Genomic DNA, 24,641 nt, shown 5'->3' on the forward strand with positions numbered 1-24,641 from the left:
TGTTCCTGAAATTGATCTTACTATATCTGAAAACAATTATAAGTACGAACTACAATTATTAGACTTGCATGATAATGGAAGAAGAACGAATTGCATTCGATCTCTTATTCTTATTTTAAATAACAAATGGACGAAGGTGTCTGGAATGAAGATTTATTCATTATTTATGACTAAACTTTACAATTCCATTCTTCAGTCGAAGTAAAGTTTGCTCTGAAGCGGAAGGTCAACCAGCTGAGCAGAACCTGCCAGTCACCGCCAGCGTTGTGGGGAAACCGCTCAGACTTGTTTTCAGTGGGGAAAGTTACGCACGCTCACGCATGCGCGTGATGACGCCGCGACGTCGAACCATTCAACGCCAAGATGGGAAACGCAACGATGCCAGCGCCAAGTTAAAGCCGCGTATTCACCTGTGCATTCGACGCGGACCGATTTTTTGCTCGTTCAGAACTCAGCGCGCGTTCGGGGTTGAGTGAAATTTGCGGTGTCTATTTCATGGTATTGTTCGGACCCGAATGCACGCTTTGATGGACCGCCAGCAAGCGGATCGGGCCGAACGAACAAAAAATCGGTGCGCGCCGAATGCACAGGTAAATACGCGGCTTAACTCAACTACCAAGTCAAGTGAGGCTGCAACCAACCAAAATAATTTGGCGTCGTTTAGTTCCCCATCGTTTCCCATCTTGGCGTTGATTGGGTCGACGTCGCGGCGTCATCACGCGCATGCGTGGACGTGCGTAACTTCGCCCACTAAAAACAAGCCTGAGTGGTTTACCCACAACGCTGGGACCTGCGCAATAATGAAAATCTTCTGGCGGGAATGATGTAACAACTTGGAAAAGGTTAAATGCGGTCGCTCTCCGTTGAATACCATTCTTACAATTTCACAATAAGACGCATCGCGTCTTCGTACAGAAATAATGTGGTGCACGACTCCTGAAATCTCATGGCACAACCGTGATCCAGTTCTGAGCATCGACGTGCAAGCCGGAGTTTACGAAACCTCGAAAGGCGTAACATTCTGGAGAGTCGCGACCGGCGGTGCCGATTCTCACGTTCTGGTAATATCTAAATAATAAATAAAGTATTCTGCAAAAGGGAGATAGAGTTGTGAAAGAATTCCTTTCGTCAGATATGGTATGTAACGACGAAAGAGAACGATGGAGCCACGGTAAAATGCGTAGCAGATTTGGAACGGCATCAGAAAGCAGTGAACGTTGTGCGATTCTCACCCTCAAAGGATATTTTGGCATCTGGAGATGATGGTTGGTAACTGTACGCTTGATATTATTTACATAGACAATTAATGGTATTAAGGTGCATTTTTATTATCAGAGTCGACCATCATTTTATGGAAGCGAAAGGAAGAATGCGAGTTCTTCATTTCGGAGGAGACCGAGAACAAAGAGCAGTGGGTCTCGTGGAAGGTATTGCGGGGACACCTTGAAGATGTTTACGATATTAGCTGGTCACCGGATTCCAATATGTTAGTCTCCGGGTCCGTAGATAACACGGCTATTTTGTGGGATATTCATAAAGGACGTTCCACAGCTATATTGTCAGATCATAAGGGGTTCGTCCAAGGAGTTTCATGGGACCCCTGTAATCAGTACATATGCACAATAAGTACAGATAGGTTGGTAAGCTCCTTTAGAAATATTTCTGGAAGTGTTCATCGATACTCAGCTTCTGATATATCCTTAGGACCTGTCGGTTGATCGATATAAATAAAAAGAAAACGGCGCAACGGGTTTATAAAGCTAGGATTCCCACGCCACGTGACCACTCGTTGAACGATAAAATGGTGCGACTATTTTACGATGATACATTTAAATCGTTCTTTAGGAGATTGACGTTTTCTTTAGATGGGATGTTAATCATCGTTCCATCTGGCATAATCGAGTCGTTAGAAACTACAGAGACAATATCGAATGCCACGATAATCTTTTCCAGATACAATTTGAAAGAGTAAATTTTTTCATTACCTTCTTTCGTTCGTCTTTTTCCTGCAACGAATGTTATTTTGTCGCTCTGTTTTCAGGCCTCTTATGCTTTTACCTTCTCTGAGTGAATGCACTATAGCTGTACGATGCTGTCCCACTTATTTTAAATTGCGAGAGGATGGTCCAACGCCTATATTATCTTTGCCATATAGAATAGTGTTCGCCGTCGCCACGCAACATTCGGTATTGATATATGACACTCAGCAAATCTCCCCGATCGCAGCAATATCAAATATACATTATACCAGATTAACTGACGTTGCATGGTGAGTATTAATTCGTCTGTTGTAAGCAGCACATAAGAAAAGGGAAAGAGATACACGTTGTTATCATTTCATAGGTCGAGCGATGGTACGATACTAGTAGCATCCTCAACGGATGGCTACTGTTCTATAATACACTTTCAGACAGGCGAGCTGGGCGAGGAGTATAAAAATGAAAATAATGCCCTGGTGAAGCTCGCCACGAATAATAATTGTAAACAATCTCCGTCATTCAGTAATATCGCTAAAAGCACGACCGAAGGTCTTTCACCAACCATTGATATAGATAATAATGCGATGGATATCGCAATGCGCGATGTAAAAAGTGTTTTCAACAAGAGCGCAGAAAGCGTGGAAAATAAAAGTAGGAGATCATCGGACCACGTTGCTACCCAAGAGAAAAAGCTAAGCAGTGAAGCAGACGTTGAAGAAACCGAAGATATTATGTTAGTCTATAGCGAAGACAGCACTAACAACGTTGCAAAAGTAAATGTAAGAGCTACACCCAAAAAGCTGGAGGTACCTTCGGTAATTGCTAACAAAACTCCGCGAAGAGTACAATTAATAACTCTTTCCAGTCCGAAGAATCTTAGAAAGTAATACAAATAGAACGTAAGTTTTTATACTATCTTGCTTTTTATTTTATACTTCGTGTTATTACAAGAAACATTTAAATTACAATTGTTCTCTTAGCTTTATCCGCCACGTAGTAGCGCATGATCGTAATTAAAATATTCATAATTGTGAACCGATGATAGCGTTGCTTAATGTACGCTGAAATACGCGAACGCAGGAATATAAATTATATTTTGCTATATTTGTAAACGATTGTAGACTCTCGCCCCAGCATCTAACGAAATTATTGAGCATAGGACTGGTCGTAATTCAGCGAAGCGCGTCTGTGGTACCGCAAAGATGTAGCTGTGTACGTGTGCACGCTGCCACCATTACTATAGCGTCAGCTTTGACACCTGCGAAGGCTAGAACGGTGTTATATACCTCCGAGCATTAATATTGTGTATCACAGTGATCTGACTGTTCGTGAGGGCAGACAGTAGTTGAATCGTGGTACGCCCTGACACGTGTTTTACTCTCGAGAGCTCGCCGCGAACAACGATGGTGAGGGACTTGTTCATTAGAATAATTAAAACTATCAAAATTGATTCGATAATACGGCGTAACTTCGTTTAGATAAAGCAGTTCCTTAAATTTTCAACGTCGCAAATGCTTTCAAATGTAACGCGTTTATTACGAGAACATAACGTAGATTTATTAAAACATAATCCAGCTAGGAAGATTAAAAGTGGTTCGTATCAGATGTCTAAGACGCAGTGGCGTATTTAGCGTAAACAGTGCCTAGGGCAAGCGTAGAATTTCCGCTCCCCACGACCCCTTCCCCCCATGCATATCATTCCAATTCGATCTTTCCAAAACATTTTATTTAGAATTTAGATAATCCTTTTAGAGATAGTGGTGCTGAAGGGCGGAAGAGACGAAAGTTGGAGGCAAATGAAGCCGAAAAGTGCAGCAATGATAAGCGTAAACTACTAACATTAACCATTCAAATAAATTTATTCAAGAAACACTATTACTTTCGACTTTTTTGCGCCCCTCCGGCATTTGCGACCAGGACACGAGCTCTACTTGCCCCACCCTAGTTACATCTCTGCTAAGACGATTGTTACTGTGCAAGTAGAACTTCCTGGTTGCACCTATTATGTTCGCCAGTAGTTCCTGAACTACAATTTAAGACTAGGTGATCGCGTATAGCTAGAACATCGCGTCTGCCGTAATCAGAGTGCACAGTCTATCCCAATCGACCGATCAAAGAACTGACGATAGTAAATTGTGTGTAAGACCAGTTCTCCAAGTCACCGGAAACTTACAGTGGATGCATTATAGCCGGAATACATATTTTAAATAGCAAGTCGATCCTCCGTTTGCGATGCGGAGAACGCGACGCGGAACTTTAATTCAAATCGAAGCTCACTACCAAATCGGAAGGAAGAATCCGCTCTTCCGATACTATTTATTTAATCATGCGAAATAAAAAGCAAGCTCTTTTAAGGGGTAATGTCTAGTTGGCAGGCGAAAAAGAACGTGATATTTTTTGCAACAATTTGCTTATTTCAAAAGTACATATATTCAGCAACTCTCGGTGATTTTGTCGTAGGAAAATATTAAAAAATGAACGAATAACAGCCACTCTCTCGAAAGCTACTTTTTTTAGCGGTGAGCACGATTTCTCCGAGCCGGATCTTCTGAAATCGGAAAGTGAAGAAGATTCAGTTAGTATATGAGTTTATCTGGTGCGTCATTTTTTTGACAAATCCTTCGTTTACGCACCAGATAAACTCATATATTAACAGAATCTTCTTCACTTTCTGATTTCAGATGATCCGGCTCGGGGAAATCGTGCTCACCGCTAAAAAAGTAGCTTTCGAGAGAGTGGCTGTTATTCGTTCATTTTTTAATATTTTCCTACAACAAAATCACCGATAGTTGCTGAATATATGTACTTTTAAAATAAGCAAATTGTTGCAAAAAATATACATTAGATTTTCCACAAAAAATCCCAAATATCACGTTCTTTTTCGCCTGCCAACTAGACATTACCCCCTAAGGCGGGATCTCCTAACTGCGACAGATCGCAGCGACCAGCCAGGGTCCCATTAATGCGATGGAAAAGTATACATCTGTTTCTCCCTTACACTAATGGGAACGCAGCTAGGAGATCCTGCCTTTAAGGGGGTAGGTTACCCTCAACAGCCCAAAATCAGGCCCTTCTTCAAACGCACATTCTGAAGTAATAAATGAATATAGAGATAATTTTTGTTTTACTTTTTAAGCGTCATTTCGAAAATGTTAAATATATTTATACGGAAAAAAAAGTTATAAATATAAATATAAAGGCATTTTTATAATCCGTAAGACAGTATCCATCTTATGCAGAAAGCAAGATTTTCTTAAACAAATTAATAGAATTTTTATGTTAATGTTTCTGATTTTTCCTTTTTTTTTTAACAAGTTATATTGAAAATGTGCTCCCAATACATGGAGGGGAATAGTTTCCTGCAACTCCCTGTAAATTTTCACCGTTTTCATGTGCAAGCTCGTACGTAGAAAAAATGTGGCTGGCGGAATATGCAAACATACCTACCCCCTTAAGCGTTTTACAAGCAGCATTTTGCGACCAACGAAGTTAAGTAATCTGTAAGAATTTCCCTCAGACTTGGAGGAATTATTGTAGATAAATAGAACAAATTTGCGGCCCCGCCTCTCGTGGAAGGCATCTCTTTGGCGAATCGCGGAATCGTGTCACGCACGTGCTGACATTCGACGAAGCTGCTATGGTTACAGTATGTAAACCTATAAAAATCGATCTCGTGCATCGTACACATAAAGAAATGATATATCGGAAGTGTCTGCGACAGTTCTGCCTATGCACGACAGGGAATCTACCCCTCGATGGTAGCTATATCAATGAGACATTCCTTTTTAGAAAGCAGTTGCATTAGTAATGCAAAAGACATCGCGGTAGGTCAAGGTAATAAAGCATGACGACTTGCTGACAGGCATAAGATCGTTTGATGTCGATGGAATTTCGACATGTCAGTTTGTAATCATCCCTTGCCGGGTACCTTGCCCCGTTCGGTTAGAGACGTCGAGCGAATCGAGCAAATGCGCAAGTGGCTCGCCTTTGCACCGATACTGGAAACCATCTAGATACTGAATTAGATTTAGTATCTATTAATTCCATTAATGTCGACTCACGAATTGCATATTTTCTTCTTGCTATCGAATGGACTTTAAATTAATTGTTTGAAGATAGAAGTAGATGAATTTACAAGTGCAAGTGAATGAAAGAATAAGTGATTGTATGTGTAACTCGAGGATCTAATTTATTAATCAGAATGGCGAAAAAGGTATGGCGCTACGGATTGAATTTAAACGCTCGTCGGTGTCCCTTAGCCGATCCGATAGAATTCTACAGCGCGACAACGCTTAATTAAAAATGTTTACGGCCACTCGATAGTTTCATTTGCAAATCGTTATAGCGGGAATGCATATCCATCCACATAGGCCAAGCGGGCGTGCAAATGGGTAACGCCTGCTGGGAGCTTTATTGTTTGGAGCACGGGATCCAGCCGGACGGGCAAATGCCCAGCGATGCTACCGTCGGTCATGATGACGACTCTATTAACACGTTCTTCTCGGAAACCGACTCGGGGAAGCACGTTCCTAGGGCGGTGTTCGTTGATCTCGAGCCGACCGTAGTGGGCAAGTTACTTAAAGATGTTACTCAATGTCCTTCGTAACTCTGCGATCTTAATTATTGCTAAGCTGTCGATGGAATTTTTAGACGAAGTCCGTACGGGTACGTACAGGCAGCTGTTCCATCCAGAACAACTGATAACTGGGAAAGAAGACGCTGCAAATAATTACGCCCGTGGTCATTACACGATAGGTAGCGGTTTATACAAGGATAATTAATTTCTATACGTTCCTCCGTATTTACATCGATGCACCGCGCGATTTTCAGGGAAGGAGATCGTAGATCTAGCGTTAGATCGAATTCATAGATTGACCGAGCGGTGCAGAGGTTTACAGGGTTTCCTAATTTTCCACTCGTTCGGAGGCGGCACGGGGTCTGGATTCACCAGTCTGCTGATGGAAAGATTGTCTGCCGAGTACCCGAAGAAAAGTAAATTAACTTTCAGCATATACCCAGCACCACAGGTAAGGAAGCAACGCGCGAAATTTAAATAGCTGCCTACGATTTATTGATAATAGAAGCGTAGCGGTTGCGCATTGATGGTTGGATTATTTATACAGGTATCGACCGCTGTCGTGGAACCGTACAATGCTATTCTTTACACACACCCGACCCTAGAGCACTGCGAGGTGGCCTTTATAGTGGACAATCAAGTTCGTACTCTGATTAAATGCCTGCGATGTCTCAAGTTCGCTTACTTATAGTTCGATCGCGGAATGACACTGCCACGCGCTCCGCATAGCTTATTAATGATCGATCATGTTCTATAGGCTATTTATGAAATATGCAGGCGTAATTTGAACATCGATAGACCGACGTACACGAATCTGAATCGTTTAATCGGGCAAATCGTTTCCTCTATTACCGCCAGCTTACGCTTCGACGGAGCTCTCAACGTCGACCTTACCGAGTTTCAAACGAACCTAGTGCCCTATCCGCGCATTCATTTTCCACTTGTAAGTTTCTTACACAGCGGCAGCTATTTAAGGCAAGCTAATGTTGTCTCACGCTGGGAATGTTTACTGCTCCTAGGCAACGTACGCTCCAGTTGTATCGGCTGAGAGAGCTGGCCATGAAAGAATCACCGTAGCGGAGATAACATCCTCGTGCTTCGAACCGAATCATCAGATGGTAAATTGCGATCCGCGGAAGGGTAAATACATGGCCGTGTGCATGCTTTACAGAGGAGACGTTGTGCCTAAAGATGTGAATGCGGCGATAGCGATGATTAAAAGGCAGAAGCATGTTCAATTCGTCGAATGGTGCCCCACGGGTTTTAAAGTATGCTTCTTACTTTATCGTTCAAATTCGTTTTTATGTCGTCTGCAATGTTTCCGACTACATCAATACCACGCCGGTTTTACTTTAATTTTGTATTATTATCACACTATACCGCTTTCACAGGTGGGGATAAATTATCAACCGCCTACTGTAGTACCAGGTGGTGATCTTGCAAGAGTTGAAAGAGCCGTTTGTTGTCTGTGCAACACCACTGCAATAATCGAGGCGTGGGCCAGGATCGATCATAAATTCGACCTTATGTACGCCAAAAGAGCGTTTGTTCATTGGTAAATTACTCTATCTCTACCCTAAGCGCAGTGGCGGGTTTAACAAGGCGGCTGATGAGCAGTTACCGCCTGGGCCCCATCTGCCCAACAAAAATTATGATTACTTTTAGGTATAGGTATCCAAACACTTTTAATAAACTACGTCTTCGTTTTCCCGAAAAATGAGCCCCTCAGAACGTTTGCCACCTGGGCCTTTTTTTCTTAAATTCGCCACTGCCTAAGCATCTGATTAAACAGATTCACTTTATGTTATAATAAACTAACGGGGCGTACTTCGCTATAGGTTTGTCGGCGAGGGCATGGAGGAAGGTGAATTCGCTGAGGCAAGGGAAGATTTAGCAGCTTTAGAATTGGATTACCGTGAAGTACAGGAGGACGCTGCTAACAGCGAAGAAGAGGAAGAAGTATATTAACACTATCATTGTTAATATTCTTCTTCGTTATAACTACAGCTACTTATTTTTACATAAATTGCGACTGAAAATTAGTCGACGATTGCTGAAGATCTGTGGACAAACTCATTACAAATATGGCATAGGAAAGTATCCATTGTGTAAAATTTATATATAAAAATCTAACACTATATTGTAAATGTAATTCTACGAAAAAAAAGAAAATGTGAATCGATCTGAATAAACTCTATGAACTAGATAAGTACTCATTAGGTTTATTTCGGTATCTAGTAAGTTTAAGGGGGTAGACACGTCACGTGACCTGGCCGATTCGGCAGGTCGGTATTACAGCATTTTTTTTTGCACAGAAATGGTAATACCGATAGATCGACGATTACCCGGTGAACGCAAGAGGGAGCTGTTTGCTATTTCTGTATTCTATTCTGAATAAGGAAAGAAATTCTCAGCTGTTCCGTTATACTTATAAAAATTTAAACGGAAAGTCGGCTGGTACTGTAAACGTAGAAAATTCATTATACATTTCAATTACTTGAAATGTGCTTATGCTACAATATTCTACGTTAGCAGTAAGGAATTCTAAGTTGAAAAGGGAAAATAGATGAGGGAATGTCTCCAGAAAATGAAATTTGTTAGGTTAGACATTTTTTTATTAGCAAAGCACCGAAACAGAACATGAAATACACTTATTACACGTCCTCTGCAGAAAGCAGTTATCAACAAACATTATATATACAAAATTGTATTGAATGTTGAATTGGGCTAGTGAAAATGCGCAGACTGGATACGCGTGATTATTATGTGGTCGGCTCCTCAAAGTGACAGAAAATATAACCTAAATATATGCTATATGACAACAAATGTTTAGTGGCTATTTCAGCTTCAAAGGCATCGCCTTAAAGTAGCAAACAAGAGCTACGCCTTTCATGGGCCTTTAAACAGTTCTCGTTTAATGTGATGCTTTTGAAAGACTCGAAGCTTGTAATTTCTGAATAGTATTCCATGGACACTAGTTGCAAAATTTTCTTCAATATCGACTTATTAACAAAGGAAATCTATGGTATTCTTAAGGAAATACCATAGATATTTGGAATTTGGATAGGAATATGTAAAAGGTATTTCTGAATAATAATACAGTTTGTTTCAAGTTTCTTTCAATATATTTGCATAAAAGGCCTTTACAGTGTTACAATAAAGTATAAGGTATATAAAGTCACTATTTTCTTGTGATTACTATCAAGGTTTCCATCATTCCGTCGAAATATTCCGAAGTTAAAACCTGTAAGAAGAAAAATATTTTTAGTAACTTGACTTGTCTATTATTGAAAATGGAAGAAACGTTACAACATTTTGTCACGTATGAAAATATATTAGTAAAGGGAATAATTTTATTGTGCAACATGTTGATTGAAATTAGTCGTTTTAGATTTTATGTTTCCGGTAAGATTTAATATTAATTCCTACCACTCGTAGCACTGTAATCTTATTTTAGAATCAGTCGGTAACGTTGGGTGCGACACGAGAAGCGGCCAATTCAGCAACTACCTACTCTGAAATCTGTTGAAATGCTGTACGTGTGTGCCTGCTTGTATACGTGTGACATGTTTAGAGTTTAGAGTGTGCCAGTGCGATATAACTAATCTCACATACTGTGACTAGAGCGATTATTAATCGTGTATATTTCTGCATTACAGGTAAGGAATTTTTACATAGAAGACGTTAAACCGGCTGCATTTTCGACTGGGTTCATTGATATGAAATTTGCACAAGATACTGCTTCAGCCGAACCCAGACCTAACCCAGACCTTTTTTTTTTTTTACGTGGAGAAATCCCTAACGGATACCCCTAACCCTCACCTAGACCTTTTTTTTTTTTTTTTTTCGTGGAGAAATCCCTAACGGATACCCCTAACCCTCCCCTTTTTTTTTTTTTTTTTGACGTGGAGAAATCCCTAACGGATACCCCTAACCCTCGGGGGAGGGTCAGGGGTTATGTGGGGCTTGCACCCACTAAAACTCCACGGTGGTCGTCCTCGGGTGCGGAGTAGCGCGCCCGAGGAGGAGGACTTGATGCGGGGGCAAACTAGCGATTCGTCCGCTTGCCCTCCCCTCACGCGCATGATGTTGGTGCATACTCCGCACCGAATCCCCGAAGGCTCGGGGACTTCCCTGGGGCCCTAACCCTCCCCTAACCCAGACCTAACCCAGTTACACTTGCAACATTTCATTGTATTGCATTTCACTTATTTGAATAAATTGCAGTTAAGTGGTAAAAGAGTTTTTTTATTTAACGAGCACTACTTACTCCTTCCTATTCCAAATCACATATAAAAGATATGCTAAAAAGAACACCTAAAAGATCCTTCCACGCAGAGTGGTTTTAAAAATCTTCGCATTAAAGCACTACTTTAAATATCCCATTCACTGCTCTCAAACTCTATCGACATTCGTTCAAGGCTTCTACTTCTCTTCAGAGACATTACTTTGCGCTACCTCTTTCCACGTCATGTTATCCTGTTACGAAGCCTGATTTTAGAGATATCTGAAAATTTTCGCCAGATTTTGGCCCAGGTATCAGGAGGACATGAAGCGAAAAGAGGTATTCTGAATTTCAGCTTCGAAGGCATCCTCGATTCTCTCTCCGAAGACGTTACTTAGTGCCACCTCTTTCGACGGCATGTTCTCCTGTTACAAAGCCCAATTTTGTGCATTCTGAAAATTTTTGCCAGATTTTGGCCCAGGTATCAGGAGAACATGAAGCGAAAAGAGGTATCCTAAATTTCAGCGAAACTTCTGCTTCGAATAGTTCTGCGTCTTCGATTCGCTTTCCGGAGACATTACTTTGCGCCACCTTCTTCGAAGTCATGTTATCCTGTTACGAAGCCCAAATTTTGTGCGTTCTGATAATTTATGCCAGGTTTTGGCCAATATGTATCAGGAGAACATGAAGCGAAAAGAGGTATTCTGAATTTCAGCTGCGAAGGCATCCTCGATTCTCTCTCTGGAGACATTACTTAGTGCCACCTCTTTCGACATCATGTTCTCCTGTTACAAAGCCCAATTTTGTGCATTCTGAAAATTTTTGCCAGATTTTGGCCCAGGTATCAGGAGAACATGAAGCGAAAAGAGGTATCCTAAATTTCAGCGAAACTTCTGCTTCGAATAGTTCTGCGTCTTCGATTCGCTTTCCGGAGACATTACTTTGCGCCACCTTCTTCGAAGTCATGTTATCCTGTTACGAAGCCCAAATTTTGTGCGTTCTGATAATTTATGCCAGGTTTTGGCCAATATGTATCAGGAGAACATGAAGCGAAAAGAGGTATTCTGAATTTCAGTTGCGAAGGCATCCTCGATTCTCTCTCCGGAGACATTACTTAGTGCCACCTCTTTCGACATCATGTTCTCCTGTTACAAAGCCCAATTTTGTGCATTCTGAAAATTTTTGCCAGATTTTGGCCCAGGTATCAGGAGAACATGAAGCGAAAAGAGGTATCCTAAATTTCAGCGAAACTTCTGCTTCGAATAGTTCTGCGTCTTCGATTCGCTTTCCGGAGACATTACTTTGCGCCACCTTCTTCGAAGTCATGTTATCCTGTTACAAAGCCCAATTTTGTGCGTTCTGATAATTTATGCCAGATTTTGGCCCAGGTATCAGGAGAACATGAAGCGAAAAGAGGTATTCTGAATTTCAGCTTCGAAGGCATCCTCGATTCTCTCTCCGGAGACATTACTTAGTGCCACCTCTTTCGACATCATGTTCTCCTGTTACAAAGCCCAATTTTGTGCATTCTGAAAATTTTTGCCAGATTTTGGCCCCTGGTATCAGGAGAACATGAAGCGAAAAGAGATATTCTGAATTTCAGTTTCAATGGCGTCACCTTTAAAGTTGCGAATCGATGCTGCAAAGGTTTGGAATTTGGATAGGAATATGTAAAAGGTATTTCTAAATAATAATACAATTCTTTTCAAGTTTTTCCCACTTTATTTGCAGAAAAGGCTTTTACAGTGTTACAATAAATTAATATAAGTATGTAGAAATGAATGCTGATTAATATTGTATTATTATTAAGTATAAAATATATAATTTCAGTTCATTTTATGTATAAAATCACTATCAGCTTTCCATCATTTGTCTCACTTAAAGTTCCTCAATCCTGTCTACCGACAAATGTTCCCAAGGTTAATCTGTAACAAGAAGAAAATATTTTTAGCAATCTGATTTGTCTATTATAGAAAATACAACAAATAGATTTGTCTATTATAGAAAATACAACTAATTTCAGGCAAAACATATAAAGAATATAATTATCTTCCTAATTTAAGACAATTCCCCTTTATTTCATGTAAAATACATCTCAACGCTGTACAATTCTACTAACATATCAGTAAAGTACATAGGAAATGTATAATATATTAGTAACTTGAAAAATATTTTTAGTAACTTGACTTGTCTATTATTGAACATGGGAGAAACGTTACAACAGTTTGTCACGTATGAAAATATATTAGTAAAGGCAATAATGCGCTCCAAAATTCTGCGTCTCTTCGTTAAACAGTCACTGTCTCGAAACATCTGCGCCACTTCTCACTCTTTGATTTGCCCTCCGGAGACGTTACTGGATGAAAATAGTCTTGGAAAAATGTAACAATAAATAAAAAAAATTTAAAGTGTTCCTATATCTACCGCGAATTACTTTTTTATTCCTGTTACTTTAAAAATAAATATAATATTGAAGTGAGATTATTTCCAGTATTATTCCTTTCATTCATTTTTATATAATATCATTCAGTATAGTATGTCCTCCTCTGTACTTGGTTACAATAGCATGTCCAACTTCCAAGCATTATTGTCGAGTTATTATTATAATTTTGCAGATTCTAACTTATACTACTAATTACATACTTTCAGTGATACCTATAATACAATAATGCAAAAAGTATTTATGTAATTATAAAGTACCATTGAATGTTTGAACCTGTTTTTCTCGAAAACGCTAAAAGTGGACATACAATATGTGTGCACTAATTGTAAGCCATCGATGTACAATAGGAAATTTTTTTTTAAGGTAGGTTAGTCCGTTGTTGTTCTAACTGCCTGAATTACTATGACATAAATACGACAGCGATTTCAAGTGATGTATATGTAACGATAAAAGCGTTAATTTAGTAAATGTATACAATTCCCAGCAGTTCCTATGTCAATGTATGCCTAAAATGAATATAACCTAACCTACAATCGTCTGAAAATGCATACATTGACTCCATCATGCTTTTATTGTGGCTCGTATATCCAGCTATCGCTTCAGTTTTGCTATGAATCCACGTTGGCAGTCCTCCCGAGTAGGCGCCATCTCGTATCTACTACCTCAACTAAGTTTGTCACGTGACTTGCTATGTATTATCACCAAAATGGCGGAACTCTGATTTGGGAATGTAGTCACGATTTTTCGTTTTTCGTTCTTATATGAGCAGATTTTGGCCTGGGAGAGGTCTCATTCGAAAGAAGAAGATTCAATGCGGAGCGCTCTGCTCACCGTTTGAGTCAGAAAACTCTTTTAGTGACGTAAAAATGCTTGGATTCTGCGGGTATATTTTGTCGACTTTTGCTTTACTTTGGACACTGATATTATTACATATCAACACAATCTCGTTGAACCTAGAGCAGAGCGCTCCGCATTGAACCTTCCTCTTTCGAATGAGACCTCGCCCAGCCCCAAATCTGCTCATATAAGGACGAAAAACGAAAAATCCCGAACCAATGTTTCGGGTCAGATTGTGTCGGTATACAGCGCGCTGCATTACCCGTGTCCACCCCCTTAAGCGTTAAATAAAGTGTTAAGTAGATGGCCGCTAACTTCAGTCTACCTAGCTCGATTGGGGCACGAATATTGTGGGCCCATAAAATGTAAAATTTAACCTATACTTCGCCTGTGCTTCAAGTTCTATCAAAGAGTTATTACAGTTCATTATACAATGATAATAATGGTATTGATTAGCATAATTTTTAACCTGTTTCGTAAAAATCGTTTTCAAGTATTCTCTGGAATACCATGGTCCAAGAACTGCTATGTCATCTAACGGCGGCAGCCATCAACTAATGCTCTCGTTCGAAAAGTGATACCGCAAAATTGAGTTCCCTAAATAGAATCCGATCTAGGAGTTAATAATTTGCATAAAATATCATATCCGCTGTTCAATTATTGACAGTTGCTGCAGTGTAGAAAACCACGCGTAAAACAGAGTAAAACCAATCAGCTTACTTCGTTGCTGCGCAAGGGAGTTGGCATATCCCTAAATGTCCAGCTGCCATGTGCATTTGAAAACAATTGCTTTTTAAAGCGACGCAGTTCTGTGTTATGACATTAAAACAATGTAAGTAGTTAATTGTGCATTGTTTCCTCCGAGGACTCCCTGGGATTCCCTTAACACATCAGAACGTTACTGTGAAGATAAAATTTATCAACCGCAGTTTATGCACCATTCGACAAACGAAACTGTTAAAATGTTAAGCCAACAATACGGCGTGATAACTAACATAGATTCGCCCGAATCTACACACATAAAGCCACTTTTAATACAGCTTCAGAAAACTGATAAACTTGGTAAGATACAATGTTACATCTTATATTCTATCTTAAGCTAACATTTTATGTCTGCCATATCGTTATCTAATTTCTCATTCTCCCAAGGGATCTGCCGTGAGACAGTCGGAGTGGATTCTGTATTATCCAGCTATGGAATGGCAAAAGGGGATCGTTTTAAATTATCTATTCCCTACGCTAAGCAAAATCTAACTTGGAATGTATTCTTTGACTCCGAATGCCCTGAAATGGGCCCCGATTTCATATTTAACGATGACGCTTTCTTAGCAAACATGGACGTTGATACTTTCTCCACTAATGTACCTAGTCTTGCTAATTGGAATCCCAACGACGGTGATGCATTGCTAAATGTCCTTGCAGAACTATTATCCTGTTACAAACAATATCAGGTTCGTAGCTTATCATTCACGAAGCACCTTAAGTTCAGACCATAAGAAATTCAATACCGCTTCTTTCACATTAGATACAATTACTTCAAAAGCAAGAACGGCTACAATTAGAATACACCATGCTAATGCAATCGGGGGAAGTGAAACCAGAGGACGTGGAAATGGTACTGTTACCGTTAGCTTCTAAACCAACAGAGGCTAGATTCCTAGTAAGCCTCACAGTAGACGTCTCCAAGTTGCCGCATCGCACTTGCGAGTCAAAGACCGACGTGGCGATGCTTCTCGTGACATACCGCGGCCCGGACTGGAATTATATTACGCCGCAACTTCAATTTTCAAAGTCTTTAGAGAACATTTTTGTTGGGCCAAATGTACTGCGTCTGCCGCATTTTTTGTGCGACACATTTTTGGCGGATTATGTGTTGGAAATTAAAAAGTGTATAGCAGGAAAGGTGCGTAATACTTTTTAGTTAAATCCTGAATTTGTGGTGTTAGCGATAATGAATTAAATCCTTATTTCAGATAAATTCATTGGTCCAAAGTCTGGACAGAAGGAGATTGTTCCTTGCAGCAATGATAGGTAGACTGTACGGTTCACAGCTTGAATACGACGCTATAAATTTTACTTACCTAGCTCAGTTACTATCTAAACGGAACTTTGAATTTATATTACACATACAACTTCCACCAGAATTTCCTAAGGAACAGCCTATATTTAGATTACGATCAGTATACCACTGTGCAGAAGATGGTAGTCCATATACCGAAGTGCTGAAAAACTGTCCGTATAATCAACAAGTTAAACCACAAAACATGGCTGATAAGATTGTGAAATATATTTTAAACAGAGTTGATGAATTTATGATTAATTCTGTTAGGCTTTTTTAACAGAAACGACGATGCCACTTGAATCCTATTCTTTTAATTTCTTCACTTCTGCATTACTGTGTAAATTAACCAAATACATTAAATATTCTTATGAGTTTCTAAAACAATGTGATATGTATATACATATTATTTTTATAACAGTGGACAGCTAAGTTCTCAGTTTTCCAATAAAAATAACGAGAAATATATTATAAAAGAATATTGTTTCCTATATACAAATTTACAAATAAATCGTTCCAAGCTGTTGCCATTCAGAAATTGACCACGTCCTTTCAAGATCCCAGAATATTAAGAAGCGAAGTTTTAAACATTACTATAGGTACAAGTTCCGATCACTCAACCAGTACATTATTGTGCAAAATTGAAAGTACATGCAGGATTGTACCCAATCAGTTGGAGGAATTGGACGCAAAAACGCCTGTAATATTGAATGAGATAATTTAAAGAGATTGAATAATAAAGGAAACTACGCTTTCCATTTGCATCAACATTCATCCCTATTTTAATCGAGTGAAGAAGCAAAATAAAGTATAGGTTATACCATCATTCATCATTGTGTTTCTACTTATTAAACTCACCATATGATTGCACGTATCAAGAGTTATATAAAACCCATTTTATCTAGCGGCAAATTTAGTTCCCCATCTGGAAGAATATCGTATACCACCATGGTGAGATACCTGAACCAACAGGAGAGCATTAACATAGATAAAAATTTATTCGAAAGCTACAAATTCAGTGTGGATCAGTTAATGGAGCTCGCTGGTCAGAGTTGTGCCTTCGCCATCGCTCGTGAATATACGTCCGTAAAGCAATGCGCGCAGAAAATCCTAGTCTGCTGCGGTCCAGGAAATAATGGTGGCGATGGACTTGTCTGTGCTAGACATTTGAAACAGTTCGGATACTCTCCTGAAATCTACTACCCGAAAAGGACAAGCAATACTTTGTACGAGAATCTGCTACATCAATGTATCGAAAACGATATCCCCTTGTTAGAAGCCGAGCTGAAAGACTTTGCTTCGAAGCGTTTGAAACAGTTCGGCCTCATAGTAGACGCTGTATTTGGATTTAGTTTTAAGCCACCTGTGAGGGAAATATTCATTCCTGTTATCTGTCTACTAGAAAACGCAACTATTCCTATTTGCAGCGTAGACATACCATCGGGTTGGGACGTCGAGAAGGGACCAGCCGCGAATGGTGGCATAAAGCCAGAGATGCTGGTGTCGTTGACCGCTCCCAAAATGTGCGCTGAGAAATTCAAGGGAAAGTATCACTACTTGGGCGGCCGATTTGTGCCTAAAAAGTTGGAGACGGAATATAAGCTCAGTCTGCCTGAATATCCAGGAACTGACTTAATTGTTCCTTTGCATTAAATCCTCATGCATTTACCATAGAAGTTCTTTGGTACACAATATTTTTACAATTTTTATTCAAAGATGTATTCTTAGTAATAAAGGTTCTGCAAATATTTAAACAGAATACATTTTATGTACCTGTACAGCTGATTCCTTCCAGAGATATTCTGCAGATGCAATTTCTGATAAAGTGAAGCCTTGCGCTGCAACAATTAAGTTCACAGTTTGTATGCGAATGATTTAGTCGTAGAATTTGAATTTACCGCCACAGTATCACGTTGCCATATCCAGGTGGCGTTTGAAACCTAACAACTACTAACAACACGTATTCGTGCCCTACCTTCAGGGTTATTTATAAAATATATGAATAATTAGTAGGCGGCAGGATCGAAGTGACGTTTTGTTATCATCGGATTCATTATAAATAATCATTACACTGTATCTAACGGAAAGTAGAAGAACTTTGAAAGATGGTATGTTTGTAATAAACTGTATGTATGCCCGTTTTGTAGATCACTTTTCATTCACACAATTCTTTTTAAGGCACAAGAAGTGGAAGAAACTATGAAACGTATTCAGTCGCATAAGGGAGTAGTCGGGACGATTGTAGTAAATGCAGAAGGTGCACAGTATTTTTATACAGATTACTCATTGACGACACTGTCGCGCGGGGTTTAATGAAATTCTGATGTACATAGGTATTCCTATCAAGTCTACTTTGGACAACAGTACTACGGTCCAATATGCTGGCTTGATAAGTCAGTTGTCAGACAAGGCACGGTCCGTGGTACGGGATCTGGATCCCACGAATGATCTGACTTTCCTACGTATTCGTAGCAAGAAACACGAAATTATGGTTGCCCCAGATAAAGAGTTTATACTTATAGTAATACAGAATCCAGTTGATTGATCCCCGGAGAAAGAAGCGACATATATGGAAATATATGCTTTATTATTTGTTGGTAAATTATTTTATGCAGTACATTCCATTTTAAATCTGACCGCTCTATATAAATATTGCAGAAGAAGCGTTTATTTCTGTTTCTTAAACGTGCTTAGAGGACGTGATTTGCAATTGTGACCAAGTAAAGAGGAACACGCAAGCTGTGCTATAAAGTCATGAAAATGGGTTATCATTCACTGTTGGTTGGAAGCTTTGATTATTCAAGTCTTGTGAATTAAGCGTTTTAATTTAATATAAATAATGAAGTTTGAGTTTGTGCGTTACATAATTCATACTACGTAATGTGATTTTTAAATAAATTTTAGTTGCAACAAAGCGCGACGGATCTCGATGTCTGTTTTTAAAATGGTTCCAATATTATTTGTAAGATGTATTTATTATATAAAAGTATATAAATCGTACAAAGTTCGTAGCAACCAGCTACAATCATTGCAATTTCTTTTCATCTATAGATCTTTGCATTCCTATGATTTCTAAGTGCTTATATTAATCTATGGTAAATAATTCTTTTGTATGAGTATATATAAAATTATTCAGAGAGCATAATATAAATTATTTATATAAATCATATACTGTAAATAGCATAATCTAGTCAGATAATTTTTCAGCCTTAAGTATGGCAGTATTGCATTAGCTTAATTTATTAAATTATAGCCATATATATATGAGCTGTTCGAGTACTCGGAAAAAGCGAGCAGAGTCTGACTCGGCTTGAAGAACCTAACCGAGCCGAGTAGACGAAAAAAGCGAGCGGCTTGAAAGAACCGAGCAGTCCGGGTATGTCTAATAGTGGTTAAGATCCTTAACCATATTTCTCTCCATCTCCTTCATAATTTCTTCCCCTTCCTTACTGACTTTCACCAGCCCTTTATTCATTTCCTCCCTAATCCTCCACAGCAGCTTCTCTATGCCGTTCATCCTGTTCTCCAATGGCGGTGACCTCCTAAACTTCATACTTTTACGGAATGCCCATTCCATCCCCCCTCCTCCATTTCCACTACGCGAAAAATTAATTTTAATAGTTAGAGAATATTTCCATTTGCAATTTACATGTTAATTACTCACATTATTACGCACCATTATCCAGTAGATAAATATGTGTATTCTAAAATATTCGAAACATTCAAACTTCAAACTATTCGACATATCCGGACTGCTCGGTTCTTTCGGCCCGCTCGGTCCGAATTTCAAGCTACTCGAATATTCGAGTACTCGAACAGCCCTAATATGAATGTATATAATATAATGGCTGATTCAAACACGTCCAGTAATTTAATCGAGGAGCGAGTGATTTAGTAATTTACCATTCTTTTACTAAACTACTCGACTAAATTTTAGTGTCCACACACGGTAAATTACTAAATTACTCGCTACTCGACTAAATTACTGGTCGTATCTGAATCAGCCTTTAGTCACTTTCCTTACTTGAAATTAAGCTCAGAATCAGTTCATAAAGTAGTATCTGATTTCTTAATATTAAACGCAAAAAGTATAACTAAAGTATAAGTGTTACTTACAAAGAATACTTCTTAAATCTTGTACTTGGTACAAGTTTTAAGAACGGAAGCAACGTCAAAAACATAATGAAGATGGATATACATTAATTATATATATACAACTGCTGTTCGCAATTAAATATTTGTACAATCTATGAATAATAAATATAAAAATTCACCGTATTTTGTTTAACGACCTGCGAATAAACGCGAAGCGTGTTACTAGATGGACCGGCGGTATGGCACTCTCGAGTCAAGTATGTACAGAACTTTGGTGCTTTGAAGGATGAAAAACAGTGTAATAAACAATCATACTGGTTATGCCTAACAGAAAGGGTACGATACAAAGTACAATTAGGACATTGAAATACCAAGCAGCTTTAACTTCGTCTGACGAAGTATGTATCCAAAATGCACATGCTGTTATATTTTCGAGGAAGCACACTATGTAAAAGAACACGTGCTTGAAGAATGTACTACCGTCTACAGCGTTCAGGTATATAAACACATGAACTACGCCGATTACTACAGAGAATAGTACAGAGTAAATGCGTTCTTTGAGCTTCGGAGGACAATGCGGAGCATAGTTGTAATTCCTACAGAATTCTAATATACCCTGAGAATCAATAATGATCCAAGTAGTCATACCTATCCAGTGACAAACACAGCCAATGGCGGTATATATCGGCCAGACGCTCGCGACAACGCTTAGGGAAAATATCCTTGAAACTGAAAATTTTATAGCTGTAGGCTTTTAATTATTTGTTATTTTTTTTTATATATAGCAGCAATTTACAACATACCTGTTGTACAAAAATGCCACAGAAATTGAACGACTGTTCCTGTAATCCCAATGTTCGGCTTGTCCTGTTGAACTAATCTAATGCTACGATGGTAGCTGGCCATAGCCCATCCCATGCTTCCGAGCGAGCTAAGAATACTAGCTACTTGATGAATGACTACAACGAATACAAATAGAAAGATTTACTCCTGCGAGCCTGTTAACGTTTCAACGTCGGTTTAACAGTCGTATGAAAACATATGTACATTCGAAATTAATATTACTGTGGTAGTGCTTCAATAATATAGTTAACTGTAAAATCTGTTGCGGAGCTGCTTCGAGAAAGCATTCGAACACTCTTAGCAATGCCACATCTTGATCTTCCTTGAGCATCTTCAGGTAATAACGTCTCTGAGCATTACGATTGCCTAGTTTCTGAAACCTATAAGCTTTAAGAGCGTATTTTAATGTTTGATAATAGCGTAGTACTGGTGCCAATTGGAACATAATGATTATGATACAGTATAGCTTCTTCGTTAACATGGAATGTACACATTTAGATTCAGACGGATTCAATGGTGTACTGGCCTGCAACAGAAAGAAGCCAATGAGGATAAAGACCTGTAAATTTCATGACTTTTTTACCTTGTCATCTTGATGTTGCATTCTTCGGCTGATTATAACGTTTATAAACGAAGGTAGAAAAATAAATGTGGCGGTCCAAGCGAAATATGTGATTTTGTTTGCTAATAGATATCTTACGGCCAGATTTATGTCGATCCCCATGTCGATGATATGCATGAAGATCGAGGACACGAGGAAGAAGATATCCAAGTAAGATATACTTGGATTCCTCAGAGGAATATCTACATCGTCGCTATCCAATTCTAATACAGGAAAAATACCAATAATTTGCCGCGTATGAAGATGTTTATTATTTCGAATTTCCATTTTTGTCATGGTTAAAAATGGTTCCTATTCACACATTGTCTAAAATATTCTTGTCAATTATAACCTCCATATGGACATTCAGTTTCCTTACTTCCCCTGGCTAAAAATATTTATCATACTGATTACTTTCATGCTTCAGTGACCATTTGCAGCTCCGTCGACGCGCTTATACAATTGCACTGTTATATAGAACCAGTTTCATATACTACTTTGACAGTTAAATGATGCATAACTTATTGTCTGTTGATTCACATCATTACACAATTCACATGCATTCAATACACTATAGGTACAATTTCGAACGAACTAACAACACTTTCTGAACTGTCAGTTTTGAAATTCAATTCCCGCCAAAACTTGACGTTTTATTTTCGGAATAGGGTAGATGTCCCAATTACCTAGCCCTCAGCCCTGTCCGTATTACCGTGCCTTTATACTTAAAGAAATCGTACAAAAAAAACTCGCATACATAAATATGGTCACAAATATGTCTGCAAACGTCAGAGTTTACATTTTAAATGCTCGAGATATATCTATGGAGCCTGCAAATATGGGTCAGAGGCCCCATCCTGATTGTATTCCAAAAGATCAGAACCTCACGGGAGGACTGCTAACTTCAATTAAACTTGCCATGGGTGCGAGAGTAATGTTACGCAGGAACATAGAATTTAGAGAAGGGTTAGTAAGTGGGAGCATGGGAGTTGTTAGGGGATTCATTTGGAATGAGGAAGAGGAACTGCCCAATGCAGTATATATTGAATTCGATGATGTATCGCTAGGATGGAGTTTTAAAGATGAAAACGGTTGGGTTGCTGTAGAACCTCAAAAAATTATTTACCAGGGACTTAGAAGGTCCGGCAATATAGAAAGAACAATGGCACTACTATTGAGAAAGCAGTTACATATCTGGGCAAAAGTATATTTAACGAAGGTGAAGCCTATGTGGCTTTGAGCCGCATAAAAAGCTTACAAGACATCGCAATATGCGATCTTGATAAAACAAAATTTGTTTTTCGTTCCAATGAAAACGAAATATTTTTCAGCAGGAACGATATTAACCGAAACAAAATTATCATCGGAGCTGAACCGAAAGGAAATAAAAAGCATTTGGTTCCAGGTCGCTTTTCACTACACCTAATTATTTGCACCTAAACCCGAGATTCTTCTCTATCCTATACTCTTCCTGATCGTCATTAGACTCTTAAGATTGTGGGTGTGGGAGCGGCACCATACTTAAACCTAAAGTTACTCAACGTACGTTTAAGTTCAAATTCGAGGTACAACAACAACAACAACCATAGCTGAGATCCTTTCAGAAATTATGAAGATAGTTGAAGACCTTGGAAACTATTAAACCGATTTTGACCAAACATGGTTATTAACTTTCCCGGAAATAGACACCTTAAAACAAAAAAAAATCGCATCAAAATCGAATCATTCAAACTTAACACCCCTCCTTTTTGCGTGGGGGTTATAAACGTAATAATATTATTATTGTTTAAGTAGTTAATGAAAATTCATGTACATTATGCTAAAAAAATCACTGTGTTGAGATAGTTACTTTCAACAAACAGAATAATAATTATCTTTCTCGAGAATTATGTTAATTACGAACCCATGTATGTATGCGTTAAGGTTGCCGTGGCAACGTTTAGGGTATAACGATAGAGTAACACCACGAAATCGTGAATCTATGGATTACAATTTGTCAATAAATTATCTCTCCACGATAAATGAGTACATTAAATACAAAGAAGTACCTGACGACTGTAATCGTGCAGTACTTAATACTGCTGTTTGATGTATTCGTAAATTCGTTCGCTGCTTTTTCTCGACAGAATCCAATAAATTTACTGACTCTCTATGTGTACGTAGAATCCTATTTATGTATTTTAATTTTGATAACGCTGATTTATATTCAAACGGTGGTTTAATTTTTCCTTTTAAGGATTCAAGATGTTTGTCTCATTATGACTCTCACGGTCCTTCTGGTTAATTTCTTTTCCACTTATATCTTCCAGGTAATCGCACGAACAATAACGATGAAAGTCTGATTTCGATCGTGTAAAATTATATAGCAATTGTATGATTCTTTTATGCAGGTAGGATTAATACAATTATTGTACACAAAATTTCGTATCACGTTAATATTATGTATTACATATATGATATTAAGCATTACTCTACATACATGGGATATTAAAATGCACTGGTCATCGCCACTCGAATATTATTGGACTAAAGATTTTTATGTTCTACACTCGTTGCACAGAGGAGGTAACGAAATAAGAAACATTTACGTGTATTGCATTTTCAAGACATCTTTTCATATTTAGTTCTGTTGTAGTTGCAGTTTTGTATTACTATTTCTATAAGAGAGCATCTCTGAGAATTGCAGATCCAAGGTTCTACGAAAGCTCGACATGGATGCAAAATCAGTTCAGTCTTCCGTAAATAGCATTTTATAATTACGTTCCGTAATATTCAAAAAATTGTAAGAGCATAGAATTAAGTTATAAGGAGAAATAAAACTATAATATAACGAAAGAACATGGTGTTCGCCAGTTTTTTTTCTTCTCTTTTCGTACTAATCATTTGCTGTTGCTTTGTGGTAATTGTACAATTGGATTCGAAGTAGAAAATTTAAGCAACGTTCATACCTAATTGTTGCACCCCACATTCTTTTTTACACAAG

At 38.6% G+C, this 24,641-nt stretch overlaps 7 protein-coding genes and 1 long non-coding RNA gene across 12 annotated transcripts; 7 read left to right on the plus strand and 1 right to left on the minus strand.

Moving 5' to 3' along the window:
• Positions 1-792: 792 nt before the first annotated feature.
• Positions 793-3,014, plus strand: Caf1-105 (chromatin assembly factor 1, p105 subunit). The gene is made up of 6 exons (XM_076816292.1): positions 793-1,061; positions 1,133-1,265; positions 1,336-1,636; positions 1,705-1,968; positions 2,042-2,269; positions 2,344-3,014. The coding sequence occupies exons 1-6, from the start codon at positions 921-923 to the stop codon at positions 2,864-2,866; spliced, it is 1,590 nt and encodes a 529-aa protein (XP_076672407.1). The 5' UTR covers positions 793-920; the 3' UTR covers positions 2,867-3,014.
• Positions 3,015-3,235: 221 nt separating this feature from the next.
• Positions 3,236-8,754, plus strand: LOC143371304 (tubulin alpha-1C chain). Of its 2 annotated transcripts, none has more exons than XM_076816300.1 (9): positions 3,236-3,385; positions 6,325-6,547; positions 6,630-6,734; positions 6,810-7,006; positions 7,103-7,195; positions 7,313-7,498; positions 7,575-7,823; positions 7,947-8,110; positions 8,394-8,754. In XM_076816300.1, exons 1-9 carry the CDS (start codon positions 3,383-3,385, stop codon positions 8,521-8,523), a joined length of 1,350 nt encoding a protein of 449 aa, XP_076672415.1. In that variant the 5' UTR covers positions 3,236-3,382; the 3' UTR covers positions 8,524-8,754. The 2 variants fall into 2 exon arrangements, with proteins under 2 accessions (XP_076672415.1, XP_076672414.1); XM_076816299.1 differs by lacking the exon at positions 3,236-3,385 and adding an exon at positions 5,410-6,192.
• Positions 8,755-9,166: 412 nt separating this feature from the next.
• Positions 9,167-10,997, plus strand: LOC143371177 (uncharacterized). Its single transcript, XR_013085984.1, has 3 exons — positions 9,167-9,635; positions 10,013-10,090; positions 10,215-10,997. It is a non-coding gene; the product is annotated as an uncharacterized LOC143371177 (long non-coding RNA).
• A 3,603-nt stretch (positions 10,998-14,600) lies between these two features.
• On the plus strand, positions 14,601-16,600 carry LOC143371607 (BRISC and BRCA1-A complex member 2). Its single transcript, XM_076816946.1, has 4 exons — positions 14,601-15,122; positions 15,210-15,511; positions 15,586-15,963; positions 16,034-16,600. Exons 1-4 carry the CDS (start codon positions 14,993-14,995, stop codon positions 16,397-16,399), a joined length of 1,176 nt encoding a protein of 391 aa, XP_076673061.1. The 5' UTR covers positions 14,601-14,992; the 3' UTR covers positions 16,400-16,600.
• Positions 16,601-16,980: 380 nt separating this feature from the next.
• Naxe (NAD(P)HX epimerase) lies at positions 16,981-17,867 on the plus strand. The gene has a single exon (XM_076816947.1). It carries the CDS (start codon positions 16,981-16,983, stop codon positions 17,770-17,772), a length of 792 nt encoding a protein of 263 aa, XP_076673062.1. The 3' UTR covers positions 17,773-17,867.
• On the minus strand, positions 17,588-22,206 carry LOC143371606 (XK-related protein 6). Of its 2 annotated transcripts, XM_076816945.1 has the most exons (6): positions 21,641-22,206; positions 21,262-21,583; positions 21,018-21,173; positions 20,863-20,943; positions 17,893-17,957; positions 17,588-17,695 (listed from the first exon to the last, which is right to left on the minus strand). In XM_076816945.1, exons 1-6 carry the CDS (start codon positions 21,953-21,955, stop codon positions 17,657-17,659), a joined length of 978 nt encoding a protein of 325 aa, XP_076673060.1. In that variant the 5' UTR covers positions 21,956-22,206; the 3' UTR covers positions 17,588-17,656. The 2 variants fall into 2 exon arrangements, with proteins under 2 accessions (XP_076673060.1, XP_076673059.1); XM_076816944.1 differs by lacking the exons at positions 17,588-17,695; positions 17,893-17,957 and having other exon boundaries at positions 19,076-20,943; positions 21,641-22,202.
• Robl (dynein light chain roadblock) lies at positions 18,072-19,039 on the plus strand. 3 transcript variants are annotated; one of them, XR_013086073.1, is made up of 4 exons: positions 18,072-18,227; positions 18,298-18,376; positions 18,453-18,716; positions 18,778-19,039. XR_013086073.1 is itself a non-coding variant. In XM_076816949.1 (3 exons), exons 1-3 carry the CDS (start codon positions 18,225-18,227, stop codon positions 18,662-18,664), a joined length of 294 nt encoding a protein of 97 aa, XP_076673064.1. In that variant the 5' UTR covers positions 18,073-18,224; the 3' UTR covers positions 18,665-19,039. The 3 variants fall into 3 exon arrangements, 1 of the variants encoding a protein (XP_076673064.1); XR_013086074.1 differs by having other exon boundaries at positions 18,816-19,039; XM_076816949.1 differs by having other exon boundaries at positions 18,073-18,227; positions 18,453-19,039.
• Positions 22,207-23,064: 858 nt separating the features above from the next.
• On the plus strand, positions 23,065-24,505 carry LOC143371609 (transmembrane protein 138). Its single transcript, XM_076816948.1, has 4 exons — positions 23,065-23,813; positions 23,895-23,967; positions 24,049-24,223; positions 24,294-24,505. The coding sequence occupies exons 1-4, from the start codon at positions 23,680-23,682 to the stop codon at positions 24,398-24,400; spliced, it is 489 nt and encodes a 162-aa protein (XP_076673063.1). The 5' UTR covers positions 23,065-23,679; the 3' UTR covers positions 24,401-24,505.
• Positions 24,506-24,641: the final 136 nt, after the last annotated feature.

Source organism: Andrena cerasifolii, chromosome 7 (assembly GCF_050908995.1).
Source record: "Andrena cerasifolii isolate SP2316 chromosome 7, iyAndCera1_principal, whole genome shotgun sequence".
Classification (NCBI taxonomy): domain Eukaryota; kingdom Metazoa; phylum Arthropoda; class Insecta; order Hymenoptera; family Andrenidae; genus Andrena; species Andrena cerasifolii.

Excerpts from the sequence above, each read along its gene's own strand:
- LOC143371304 (XM_076816299.1), top strand. Across the intron at positions 6,548-6,629 it reads TCTCGAGCCGACCGTAGTGG|ACGAAGTCCGTACGGGTACG; the intron begins GCAAGTTACTTA and ends TGGAATTTTTAG. Across the intron at positions 7,196-7,312 it reads CCTTTATAGTGGACAATCAA|GCTATTTATGAAATATGCAG; the intron begins GTTCGTACTCTG and ends CATGTTCTATAG.
- Robl (XM_076816949.1), top strand. Across the intron at positions 18,377-18,452 it reads GATTGTAGTAAATGCAGAAG|GTATTCCTATCAAGTCTACT; the intron begins GTGCACAGTATT and ends TGATGTACATAG.
- LOC143371606 (XM_076816944.1), bottom strand. The coding sequence starts at position 21,955 with ATGACAAAAATGGAAATTCGAAATAATAAACATCTTCATACGCGGCAA. Across the intron at positions 21,174-21,261 it reads CAGTAATATTAATTTCGAAT|TCATTCATCAAGTAGCTAGT; the intron begins GTACATATGTTT and ends TATTCGTTGTAG. Across the intron at positions 20,944-21,017 it reads GTGGCATTTTTGTACAACAG|TTTCAAGGATATTTTCCCTA; the intron begins GTATGTTGTAAA and ends TAAAATTTTCAG.
- Caf1-105 (XM_076816292.1), top strand. The coding sequence starts at position 921 with ATGTGGTGCACGACTCCTGAAATCTCATGGCACAACCGTGATCCAGTT. Across the intron at positions 1,266-1,335 it reads TTTGGCATCTGGAGATGATG|AGTCGACCATCATTTTATGG; the intron begins GTTGGTAACTGT and ends TTTTATTATCAG. Across the intron at positions 1,637-1,704 it reads TGCACAATAAGTACAGATAG|GACCTGTCGGTTGATCGATA; the intron begins GTTGGTAAGCTC and ends ATATATCCTTAG.
- LOC143371609 (XM_076816948.1), top strand. The coding sequence starts at position 23,680 with ATGAGTACATTAAATACAAAGAAGTACCTGACGACTGTAATCGTGCAG. Across the intron at positions 23,814-23,894 it reads AATTTACTGACTCTCTATGT|GATTCAAGATGTTTGTCTCA; the intron begins GTACGTAGAATC and ends TTTCCTTTTAAG. Across the intron at positions 23,968-24,048 it reads TTTCCACTTATATCTTCCAG|GTAGGATTAATACAATTATT; the intron begins GTAATCGCACGA and ends TCTTTTATGCAG.
- Naxe (XM_076816947.1), top strand. The coding sequence starts at position 16,981 with ATGATTGCACGTATCAAGAGTTATATAAAACCCATTTTATCTAGCGGC.
- LOC143371607 (XM_076816946.1), top strand. The coding sequence starts at position 14,993 with ATGCACCATTCGACAAACGAAACTGTTAAAATGTTAAGCCAACAATAC. Across the intron at positions 15,512-15,585 it reads CCTGTTACAAACAATATCAG|ATACAATTACTTCAAAAGCA; the intron begins GTTCGTAGCTTA and ends CTTTCACATTAG. Across the intron at positions 15,964-16,033 it reads AAAAGTGTATAGCAGGAAAG|ATAAATTCATTGGTCCAAAG; the intron begins GTGCGTAATACT and ends TCCTTATTTCAG.